The sequence below is a fragment of the Salmo salar genome, chromosome 16 (assembly GCF_965601325.2).
Source record: "Salmo salar chromosome 16, fSalSal1, whole genome shotgun sequence".
NCBI lineage: Eukaryota > Metazoa > Chordata > Actinopteri > Salmoniformes > Salmonidae > Salmo > Salmo salar.
In genome coordinates, this window is record NC_138306.1 from 41,450,422 (window position 1) to 41,461,990 (window position 11,569).

At 43.0% G+C, this 11,569-nt stretch overlaps 2 protein-coding genes across 2 annotated transcripts; one reads left to right on the forward strand and one right to left on the reverse strand.

The window, feature by feature from the left end:
- Positions 1-5,824: 5,824 nt before the first annotated feature.
- On the forward strand, positions 5,825-8,537 carry larp6b (La ribonucleoprotein 6, translational regulator b). Its single transcript, XM_014148703.3, has 4 exons — positions 5,825-6,454; positions 6,590-6,714; positions 6,965-7,181; positions 7,307-8,537. Exons 1-4 carry the CDS (start codon positions 6,404-6,406, stop codon positions 8,417-8,419), a joined length of 1,506 nt encoding a protein of 501 aa, XP_014004178.3. The 5' UTR covers positions 5,825-6,403; the 3' UTR covers positions 8,420-8,537.
- Positions 8,538-8,931: 394 nt separating this feature from the next.
- LOC106573562 (vimentin-type intermediate filament-associated coiled-coil protein) lies at positions 8,932-11,495 on the reverse strand. Its single transcript, XM_014148707.3, has 2 exons — positions 10,850-11,495; positions 8,932-10,697 (listed from the first exon to the last, which is right to left on the reverse strand). Exons 1-2 carry the CDS (start codon positions 11,038-11,040, stop codon positions 10,349-10,351), a joined length of 540 nt encoding a protein of 179 aa, XP_014004182.1. The 5' UTR covers positions 11,041-11,495; the 3' UTR covers positions 8,932-10,348.
- Positions 11,496-11,569: the final 74 nt, after the last annotated feature.

The following is an 11,569-nucleotide window of genomic DNA, read 5'->3' on the forward strand; positions in this document are numbered from 1 at the left end:
TCCCAACGAGCCACAGGTTTTGAATTTTGTCATGAGCTCTGAGTTGAGTGGCCGTGTTGCCCCTTTAATTAATTTATTTTTAGGATGTGTGTATTGCTATGCATTACTGCGCCGTTGGAGCTAAAAACAAGCTTTTTTTCTGCACCTGCGATAACATTTGCAATTATGTGTACACAACCATTAAAATTATATTTTTTTTGCGTTGCTGTCCAGCAACTGGTGGTGCTGAAATCTCAGAGGTAGCGCTCCTATGTTTATTTGGCGCTGATTTGTGCCACTGTTCATGGTCCTGAATCAATACCTGTGTGCTGTTTTAATGGGCACATCTTGGAGTTCATGGGGCTTCTCCCATGGCAGGCCACTAAGCCTAATACACAAACTTCTGAGCCCCAAACTCGACAAGGGCTTTGAAAAACATGTAGGATAGGCTACTGGTAGTCCCAAATTATGGTAAAATACCTATATTTTTTCCATATTTTGGCACTTGTAGGGCTTGTTATGTTCATGGTACCTTTATAATAACATTTCCACCTCTACAGGATTTATTGGATGCTACAAAAGAGACCTGGAACACCTGATCCACCCCCCAAAGAATGAGAATGTCCCCCCATTTTCGGCCTGATGTCACGTACACAGTTCCAGAGTTGTATGACACACACACACACACACTTGTGTGGTGTGTCACAAGAGGACATAACCAGCTGTGAGGACCATCGTGTCCACCGTCATGACAGCTTGTGGTGAGGATGTGTATACCTTGTGCTCCTACACCATGGCAGAGAACAATCTAGCTGTTCCTGCAGATGCATACATGATCCTTGACCTCTACCTCACACTAAGGGAAGAGCTGTTAGTACTTTTAAACCCCTGAGAGTCCATGGTGGTATGCATGACTGAGACTGTAGGCCTATTTAATTCTCCCTCTACCACTCAGAAATATACTAGGTATTTACCAGTAATATTATTTGAGAATCAATGGATAGGAATTGTGCCTTTAAGTAACAGTATACGTTTACATTTTCAGACAAAATATAAGCAATATTGACTTTTGTTATCAATGATCCTTTTATTTCATGAACATGTAAACACATGAACAAACTTTGGACTCAAACACATGGAGTTTTTACAAAGTAGGATGGGACGAGTGCGCACTGTGGAAACACGTCTGTAAAAAATATAAGTGAAAACCGAGTCCTTACGCTAATTATTGGTAGTTGTTTGGCAAACATAGATGCAGCTCGTCTTTCAGATGGTCTATAAAAATCGAAACATCTGGGCTGTATGCAATTTGAAATTATGATTTGAAAAAAAAAAGTTACATTTTTGTTAAGAAAACTAAGACAGAAGATGCTCCAGACCGAAATTACACACTGATCTTCAGCCTTTTCAGTCACAATCGATAAGTCACCCATCAGAGTATTCTCAATTTAATATTATTATTATTATTATTTGAAAATAGTTTTGATATTGTTTAGGTGTACTTTTGATGGACAAGCAACTTGTTGGATGAAGGGGCAGGGAGGAAAAAACATACTCCCAAAAACTGCTTATAACAAATTCTGCCTTAATTTTGCCGGACCCCAGGAAGAGTAGCTGCTGTCTTGGGGATCCATAATAAATACAAATGCTTGTTTTGTGATTTAGAAATTGTAACAATGTCAGTGTGTTTTAAAGAAAAGTCAAGGATGGGGACAATGGCATTGTGTACAGCATGTGTGTGTTCTTCAGCAGTCTTGGGGGCTTCTTCCAAAGTTACTCTTAGTTTCAACACAAGGACATGTGCGCCAGTTGAAGAAAGTAAGACAGGGTAAAACATAACATTGTGAATGTAGTTGTTGAATGTGTTGTCAACATAATTGGGTCAGGTAGCCTGGTGAAACAAGACAGATACATTTATACCGCAACCATCATCCTCCCTGGTAACTTTTGACAATTCAACTACTAATGCTATATGATTGATTTGAGAAAGTTCATTGTGTGTGTGTGTGAGAAAATGTTTCACTTACATTTAAATGATGTCCATCACCCACACTTGGAATCCAGGACCTGGGTGAATTCCTCTGGCATCTCAAGGTATGATGTGTAGGTGTTGGGGGATCTCCAAAACACATCCGCAGGTGTGTGATTGGGGCTTCTCACAAAGTCACTCTTGGGCTCAACAAAGTAGATGTGAATGGGTGAAGACACAATGACATCGGCACCTGTATAAAGACACAAGGACATCTGCACCTGTATAAAGACACAAGGACATCCGCACCTGTATAAAGACACAAGGACATCCGCACCTGTATAAAGACACAAGGACATCCGCACCTGTATAAAGACACAAGGACATCCGCACCTGTATAAAGACACAAGGACATCCGCACCTGTATAAAGACACAAGGACATCCGCACCTGTATAAAGACACAAGGACATCTGCACCTGTATAAAGACACAAGGACATCTGCACCTGTATAAAGACACAAGGACATCTGCACCTGTATAAAGACACAAGGACATCTGCACCTGTATAAAGACACAAGGACATCTGCACCTGTATAAAGACACAAGGACATCCGCACCTGTATAAAGACACAAGGACATCTGCACCTGTATAAAGACACAAGGACATCTGCACCTGTATAAAGACACAAGGACATCCGCACCTGTATAAAGACACAAGGACATCTGCACCTGTATAAAGACACAAGGACATCTGCACCTGTATAAAGACACAAGGACATCTGCACCTGTATAAAGACACAAGGACATCTGCACCTGTATAAAGACACAAGGACATCTGCACCTGTATAAAGACACAAGGACATCTGCACCTGTTTAAAGACACAAGGACATCTGCACCTGTATAAAGACACAAGGACATCTGCACCTGTATAAAGACACAAGGACATCTGCACCTGTATAAAGACACAAGGACATCTGCACCTGTATAAAGACACAAGGACATCTGCACTTGTATAAGAAAGTAAGACATAACAGAGAAACAGTAAATTACATTTGCATTTAACCTCCATAGAAGCAATATCAAACAAAACACACGCTAGGTGGTGGGCTACTTAATTATCATTGTTCAACATTGATATTACCTGTGCAAAATCTGAGAAATTGCTTTAGGCAGTTAGTTGAGCAGTTATGGATGTACTTCTTTTAAAAAATCCATGATCGTTTGTTCCCTCTTGATTAAGGTATCGTGTTTAACAGCTGCAGCAACTCTGGCACGAGGCTCCCGAGAACCTAGTCAAAACCCCCAAGATGCAGTTTCAACCTTTTCAGTACGCTGTTCCAGCACTCAGCAATGTAGGCAGGATATGATTTCTTTGTGGGTGACTTCAAGTAGCATCTTCTGCCAGTTCATCTCATTGATCAGAATCTTGACATCATGTGCTCCCAGCAACTGACGAGCAATCTTGGATTGACTGTTCGACGATTACCTTTTCCTCACTTGGTATAGACTCCAAAAATGTTGCCAAGAAGTCTTCAGATTTGATCTGTTCTCCAAGACAGTGTTGCAGAAATGGCTTGGCCAACGCTAAAGGGAAGTAGCCTACCATGTTATAGCCAAGGATCATCACTTTTGCAACAATTTCCCATGAGTCCTTCATGTCATGGGAATTTTCATGGTCCCACTTGTGCACTTCCTCATGAATGTTTCCCAGTATTCACTTAAGGCGTCCCTCAGCACTCCACCATGGGCCTCACCTTTCTCTGTGGTGCCATTGGGTAGAATCATTTCTCTCTAAAATGGTGTCTTCAGAAACACTCCCATCTTGAATGGCAGCATTCAGGTCTTGGAACACATTTCCTCTACGAATTCTGATTCTGGGTATCCTTTGCGGGGTGGGGATAGGCCTCGGCTTTGAAAATAACATAACGTCAATTGGAAGCGCATCATCAAGCAAAGCACTCATCTAAAAAAAGCATATCTCACTTGAATTTCTTTGTCCATTGATATTGATACACCCAGTATTTTGTCACTCAAACCTGATATTTCAACCATTGGTTGTGAGGGGGTATCAAGAGCCTCCTGTCTGTTTATAGCAGATGCAAATGTTTTTGTTCTGTCATCTTCCTGGCCAGGTGAGTGGAGGGAGTGGTAAGCTTGAAGGCCGATGGGATTGTCCTCTGTGTCAATTTCCTCCGATTCCAGGCTTTCTTTGCAGCGGATGGTAATGTCCCTTGTGCTGATTTCCTCCAATTCCAGGCTTTTGTCGTCAGATGAGAAAACGTTGGTGATTCTGTTGTACATGGTTCTGTTATTCTTCTCTGTGGAGATAGAGGCAGCTGCCTTGAGACTTTCATCTGCCGCACAGTTTTTTGTTGTTGCTGGAAAGATAGAAAAGTTTTAAACATTTTAAGACTTTTCTGAGTTCGTATTGTTCGACCAATGTAGTAGATGGGTCTAGGTCTTCCTCAGTAAAGTCTCGCATGGTGAATTCAAAAATCATTAACATGCCCTAGTTTGCTTTTTCTATTTTGAAAGAAAGTGCCTTACTGACCTCCAACAGCTCTGCCATTGTAACCGTCTTTGCTGCCTTTTATTGTCGTCTCACCACCTTTCTTTATCTGTGACTTTGTAGAATGAGTTGACACCAACTTGTTCCAGCCATACAATTTGGAAAGTACATTCTGTTTTCTAATCGTTGGCATTTCCAAAGTTTTGCTGATTTCTCATTACTTTTCTTTCAGTGTTTAAAATGTTCTATATCCCTCTCTGCAGCTTTGGATACACTTGATCCCTGGAGAGCGGCCACTTCTCTTTTGCAGTACTGCCTTAAGATCACCAAATCTGGGCACGTATTGTGTGAGTTGGGCATCCGTCATGCCCTCGACGGCACTGCAGTCAATCTGAAAACAAAGGAGGAAAATAGTTACAGCTTTGAGCAAGTAACTTTATTTGATAGCTGGTTATAGTGGTTGGCTGAATAAATTTCGATGTAATACATAGATAGCTCAATTAAAGCAAGAATCCATAACTGAAATAATAAAAAGCTGAGGAATGGGCCTGGAGAAATGTAACCACTCAAATTCATACACAGAGCTATGGATGCAAGGACTGACCATCCATGATATCAAAATTAAAACAAGTTTATATTTTGGGTTCTGATAGGATGTGACAGTTGAACTAAGCTCATGAGGCATTTATAAGTTATATTCTTAAAGAATCCATCTCTCTCTCATTAATCGATAAGTCCAAAAATGGATGTCACAAACACAGCGATGTGTGAGAAACTGTGCCCCAACTATCCCACTGCCCACAAACGGGAGAATTACATACATCTGGCTAGGCAGCAGCACTGTCCTATCAGCACCACTGAGTTGATCTGCTATACCAGGGTTTCCCGAACTCAGTCCTGGGGCCCACCCTGAGTGCACATTTTGGTTTTTGCCCTAGCACTTCACAACTGATTCAAATAATCAAAGCATGATGAGTTTAATATTTTAATCAGCTGTGTAGTGCTAGGGCAAAAAACTAAAACGTGCACCCAGGGGGGAACCCAGGACCGAGTTTGGGAAACCTGCCCTATACTTGTCCAATGAGCGGAGTCACTGCGCACGTAAAGCGCTGTCCATTCAGCATTACTGAATGTCGGCTGCTGTCTCAACTCCCCATGGCTAGAACTTCTTGTAGCCTACTTCCTAATTTAGCCATTGTTTGGTTGAGTTTGCTTTTTGTCATGCATGTGTTGCAGTCAGTTGCAGTGTGGGGCATACATTGGATTTATCGATTGACAGAAATGGTAGCAGAAGGTGAATATTGAACTGTTGTTGCATACACATCCAGATGATGCTGTGCAATGATGCTGTCGGTGTTCGAAGCGTCACCTTCTGCTACCATTTCTGTCAAGCCGCATACGTTTGATAAATCCAATTTATGCACACATCAAACGCCATGCTACAAGGCAAACGCAGCGTTTCATTGGAATTGAATGTAATTGTGGTGTACCAAAATGCAATGTCGCTGTCGGTGTGATCGAAGCGTTACTGTCAGCTAGCTACATAAGCAATTATAAATCGTTTACCTGTTTTAATTGATCTCAGTTTTTTCTCTCTCTACAATGACGCCTAAGAGGCTCCATACCAATTAGATCAGCTCTGAAAAAGAACTGATGTGATTGGTCAAAAGACCAAATAGCGGAAAAAATATCAGAATTGGGCTGCCTGTCTAAACAGTGACACAGATAAAGTACCGTGAACAACACTTATATGAAGATTCGATTTAGGCCTGAATGTGTGGCCTTCAAAAACAAGGGAAAACTGCTCACACAACGGTATATAATACCAAATGTAAACACCTGATTTTCCTTGATTGCATCCATCAAACATGTCAGTATCCAATGGTCAAGTTCTCTCAATTGTGACGTAAGTGACACCAGAAATTAGAATTTCTAAAAATATTCCATGTCAACATGTGCGGTGGAGACTGGGGAAACGTCGGGCAGAGGATATCAGGTAGGCTAATTTAAAGTGAATACTTTTGCTTTGTAACTTCAGGTAATGGTTACATATAAAGTAAACTACGAACATGCTCAACACACATGTAGGCTACAAATCATCTGAGTTTATCGATATAAAAATTCGTTTCAGTCTCACAGCATGTCTTCACCAACTGCAGACGTCTTCCGATGTGGCTTGCAAATGTATCAGCTGTCCCCAGATTCAAAGCGGCTTGGGTCATACACGGAGGACAGAACATATGATAGTTTGGATGGGTAAGAGCCCATGTTCGAGATGATTACTGTAATATCTGATAATCAATTTAAATGTGTCATGTTCTAAAATGAATTGTTCAGACTTACAGGGACCAGTTTGGTCATTATAAAAACATGATCAGAAATATAGGCTGTTATTTTCTTGTTCAAGTGTAGCATGTGCATTCAACACCTCATCCGAGGTTTACTGAAAATGTCAAAATACACAATGTTTATCAACTTTTGAATGTTGATATCAATGGTTCTGCAGAAGCTCCACAGAGTTGACTGATGTGTTTGAAGAAGAGGACTGTATTCAGGATGAAGGCTGGAGTACCCCTGTTGCAGACCTGAAACAGAAAATTGCAGCTCGGCTAGAAAACTATCTTACCAATGAGAGCCTGTCTGAAGATGCCTTTTTACTGAAACATGTTCAGAGGAACAAGAAGGGCTACGTCAGTGTGAAGTTACTAACTTCATTCAAAAAGGTAGGATTTATAGATTACTTTGTTATTGAAAACTACCCTGTTCACCACTTTGGCCTGCACTGACATGTCTTTTGGTAACAAGTATAACCTTTGAAAATTACTAACCTAAACATTCTGCGTCGTAGATCAGGGAGCTCACACGTGACTGGCGAACCACTCTGGCTGCGGCTCGCACCACTCAGCAGCTGGAAGTCAATGAGGAGGGAACCAAGGTGCGACGGCGGGACCCAGTGCCCGACTGGCTACTGTGTGTCCCCACCAGCAAGCTGCTGCTGGCCTGGAACCTCCTGGGAGGAGAGGACAACGATGAAGAGAGCGTAGCCCCGGGGGTGGAGCAGCAGGGTCTGATGGAGACAGCCATGAGACTATTTGGCTGCCACGGCACCATCACGTCCCTCCGCATCCTGCGCCCAGGGAAGGAGATCCCTGCCGAGCTCAAGAGGTATGCAAAGAAACACATGGAGCTGGGGCGTAAGGTGTGTGCCGTGGTGGAGTATGAGTACCTGGAGGGGGCACGGAGGGCCTATGAGGCCCTGCAGGCTGAGGAGCAGCTACAGGGGAACAGGGCGGTACGTGTGGTACTCCTAGGCAGCAGGGGCACCAGGAAGCCAAGGGGCAGCCAGGACCGCACAGAGGAAGAGTCTGAGGACGGCATCGAGAGTGTGTGCTCGAGGAAGCCCAACCGCAAGGGCAGGCGATACCCGGGCTACTCCCTGGAGGACTCTGCCCTCTACAGCTCGTCTGAGTCTGATTTCGCCCCCGCCTCGCCCAGGCCCAACCGCAGGGTCACACGACCTCAGGCTCTGTACGGCAGCCCCCTGGCCATCCCCCGGGTGTCCTCCTTCCGCTCAGACCCCTACAAGAACCCAGTTTGTAGCCCTGTGGGGAGCCCCCTCCTGCCCCGCAAGCTGTTCCCCAGTGGCCACACTCCGTCCCCGCTGGCCGCTCCAGAGATCAGCAGCAGCCCTATATCCAGTGGCAATGGAAGCTTTGGCAACAGGAGCAAGTGCTCTGGGGACTATTCCCAGGAAAGTTTGGGCTTTGTGGGGAGCCCCTGGGTCCAGCGTCGGAAGACTGCCGCCCAGGCATTTTTTCCTGACAAAGGTGGGCCCCTCTCGCCTGGCCTGCCCAAGAGGCCACTGGGCGTGGTGGATGTGCTGCGCCAGCCGCTTGGCCCTGATGGCACTAAAGGCTTCTACAACTGCATTGGCAGGGGGAAGCTGGTAGTGCAGCAATGATAAAGCCTGGCCAAAATTACCTCTGCCCAAAGCAAGGAAGGATTTGCTCTTAATGTAACCACCATGGTGTCCACAATTACTTTTGATTGTCTCAATGTTTATCTAAATGAAAGGGGGGGGGGGGATCACATTGGTCAAACTTATGAAAATGTTATTTTGTATTGATTAATAAAGATTACAATGTACTTTCAACAGTTCTTTGTTATTTCCCTTTATGCCCAGTATGGACAAATTATTCAGAATATGCAATGATATCTCAGTACATTACTATTCTGGGGTAAAACATGGTTTCATTCCTACCTCAACAGCATGTCTTTAGTAGTTATCTGAACTTTCCTAGCATAACTTCTAATGTATGCATCTCCATCATGATAATGTGTCAAGTCCCACAGGGGCAATGGCCACCGTAGTCTGTCAGGCACCATTCCCTGTGCCTGCATGTCTTCTAGTGGGGTATGTTCTACAAAGATTGTTTTGTTTTCTCACACTGCCAAGTTATTTTTCCAAGTAAATGGTGTATGAATAATTTATTCATGTAGCAGACTGCCCTGTTAAAGCATTCTTCATTGACTATGACCGTAACATGAACAGAGTGAGCAACACATTTTACAGTTCAGAGGCAATATGCAACTGTCCCCATGCTAAAGGTACAGTGATCACAAACGGAACAGTTTAAGCAGCACAATCATGCAGTTGTACTGAAAGAAAAAGCAGACAACATACTTTTAGTCACCTGATGATTTAAGCCAACACTATATTGCTTCTATAATGATTAAGCAAAACTGTACAATATAAAAAGAGTACAAGGCATGGTTGTGATGTCATGATAAACTACATTTGTAGATTTAATACAAGTTTCAATCAGGAAGGCTGATCTGCTTGTTTAAACATAATTCACTTTGTATTCTATGCCCGTAGAATAGAAAAACAGCATAGCATCTTGTTTCATCTCCTTCCCATTAGCCACGTGCGGAATGTCATTCACCTATTTAGCCTATAAGCGTGGCACAATAATGCACCTTCCTCACGCTTGCCATTTAACCTATGGGCTCACTCTTACCACCTTCCTCTCAACCAATGGGTCTAAATCTTGGGATGTATTTATGTCAATTTACCTTTGTTCTCATACTTGCCGTTTTTCAGCAACAGTTTGACAACCATCCACCACCTATAATAACCTTAAAGGCAATCATTGGAACTTTCCTTCCATTATGAAAAAAATAACCACTTTGATTCTGACCCTACTGGAATGTGACATCTATGTAGCAGCTTATGTAATGTAAGAATGAAGCAAACGTTGCATAGACTTGCTTCACTGAAGCAAATATTGATGCCAGTAAGAGGCTACTGTATGTCTTATATTCACCATTAAATGTCATGTTTACAAGGGAGTAACTACAATCCCTGAAAAGAAAACACTTTAAACTGAATTGTCACTTTAAAAAAAAAATAATATTAAAAAGTGTATACTACATATACAAAGCATGGAATGGATTGGAACCTAACCTTGCAGGTGCTGCAGATGTACTTAATGAACTTTGACCCACTGAATACTGACCATAGAGGTCCTGTTTACACTATTTCCAAATATTTGATATTACAGTATAAAAATAGAGCAGTTAAAACAGTAACAGATGTGAAACGTATAGACATCTGGTTATCGTCTGGTTAAGACATGGAATCAAGGCAGATTAGTGTCTCTCCATTTGGTTACATCAAAGGCTTCATAACGTGTCAAGCAGTTCCCCCACATTCATGTAAGATGTTAAGTTGTAAGTCATCTGCTTAACATACAGAACTACTTGGAGCATAAAAAAAAGTAACGACATGCATGATGTTTTGAAATTACTCATGCCTCTACCTCAAGTACTATCCTCTTCTAGAACCTTTTCACCTCTAACCTATGTAACTCTTCTCAGGGGCCTTTTACTATACCGTTGTTCCAAACACTATCTCATCCAGCTCCTGGTCATCCATGTCATCCTCACTGAGGGAGAAGTCTTTGTGGTTAGAGATGCGGTTGGGACTGCAGTTTGACTCCCCGTCAGACGTATTGGCAGTGGGTTCACCCATCCCCACAACTGGCCCAAGTCTTTCTGCCTCAGCCATATGGGACAGCATACTGTCTAGTAAAGGCCTGCTCTTGCAGATGTTGTCCAGGAGCTGGCAGCGATGTTGCAACTGTCCTATCATAGCATCCTTCTCCTTGACCATGTTCTGAAACCTCTGGATGGTCTCTTCTGACTTGCACAGCTTCTCGTGGAGGTAGTGAATCTCTCTAGAAAAAAAGAAATGAGACATGATTGATAACCTTTAAGCACACCCTTCTGCAGTCTCGCGCGCACAATGCACATATTAAATAACAATGGTTGGGGACATTAAACGGGAGCTTTGGCAATGCCTCGAAGAGACAAGACCTCAATCACGTACTTATCCTTGGCCTCGGCGATCTCCTGGGTAGCAGCCCTCAGTTGCTCGTCCTTCCTGATGAGACTCTCTGCTTGCTCCCTCACGGTGTTCTCTGCTGCCTCGAGCCACTGTTCCAGCTCTGCTACCCGCCTGTGCACAGCGACCAGGTGTGCGTTCGCCTCCCGAATTTGGACTGGTGATGGCGAGGACATGTCACATGAGGAATATGGTACGACCTAAAGTCAAGTTACAATAGCTCGCCGTAGAAGATTGATTAACGAAAAGAGCAATGAATGATCACTTGAAATCTCGTGAACAAGCATTTCACCGGAGGGCTGGTGTTTACTCTTCCTGCCATGCCTGCACCTTCTTCAGCGTTTGTTCCTTGTTAAACAACTGAACCAAAAAATATTGTTCCGTGCCCAGAAAAAAAGTATTGATTATGTTATGCTAACCAGCTACCGACACGTCATCCTACGAGATTCTAAGCTCCGAACTCATAAGTAATGCATCTATATATAATTGAATTGATTCATTACGAACAACATGCCTCGAGCTATATACTCGTGCGTTATCTGCACTGTTTTGAAATAAAAGGCTAGATAACTTGAATGAACTTTGAAACTGATTCTCTTTGTAACCTGTGGATTAAACTCCGCCCCGGAAACAGTAGTGTTGACAGCTTTACATACAATGTTGAAAAGTTGTCACTGTGTGATATTGTTTTATATGTAGCTAATA

What these genes read in the sequence shown, in the direction of transcription:
- LOC106573562 (XM_014148707.3), bottom strand. Translation starts at nt 11,040, where the DNA reads ATGTCCTCGCCATCACCAGTCCAAATTCGGGAGGCGAACGCACACCTG. An exon ending in ATCGCCGAGGCCAAGGATAA is followed by an intron (nt 10,698 to 10,849) that starts GTACGTGATTGA and finishes CTTTTTTTCTAG; the next exon opens with AGAGATTCACTACCTCCACG.
- larp6b (XM_014148703.3), top strand. Translation starts at nt 6,404, where the DNA reads ATGTCAACATGTGCGGTGGAGACTGGGGAAACGTCGGGCAGAGGATAT. An exon ending in CGTCGGGCAGAGGATATCAG is followed by an intron (nt 6,455 to 6,589) that starts GTAGGCTAATTT and finishes AATTCGTTTCAG; the next exon opens with TCTCACAGCATGTCTTCACC. An exon ending in TACTAACTTCATTCAAAAAG is followed by an intron (nt 7,182 to 7,306) that starts GTAGGATTTATA and finishes TCTGCGTCGTAG; the next exon opens with ATCAGGGAGCTCACACGTGA.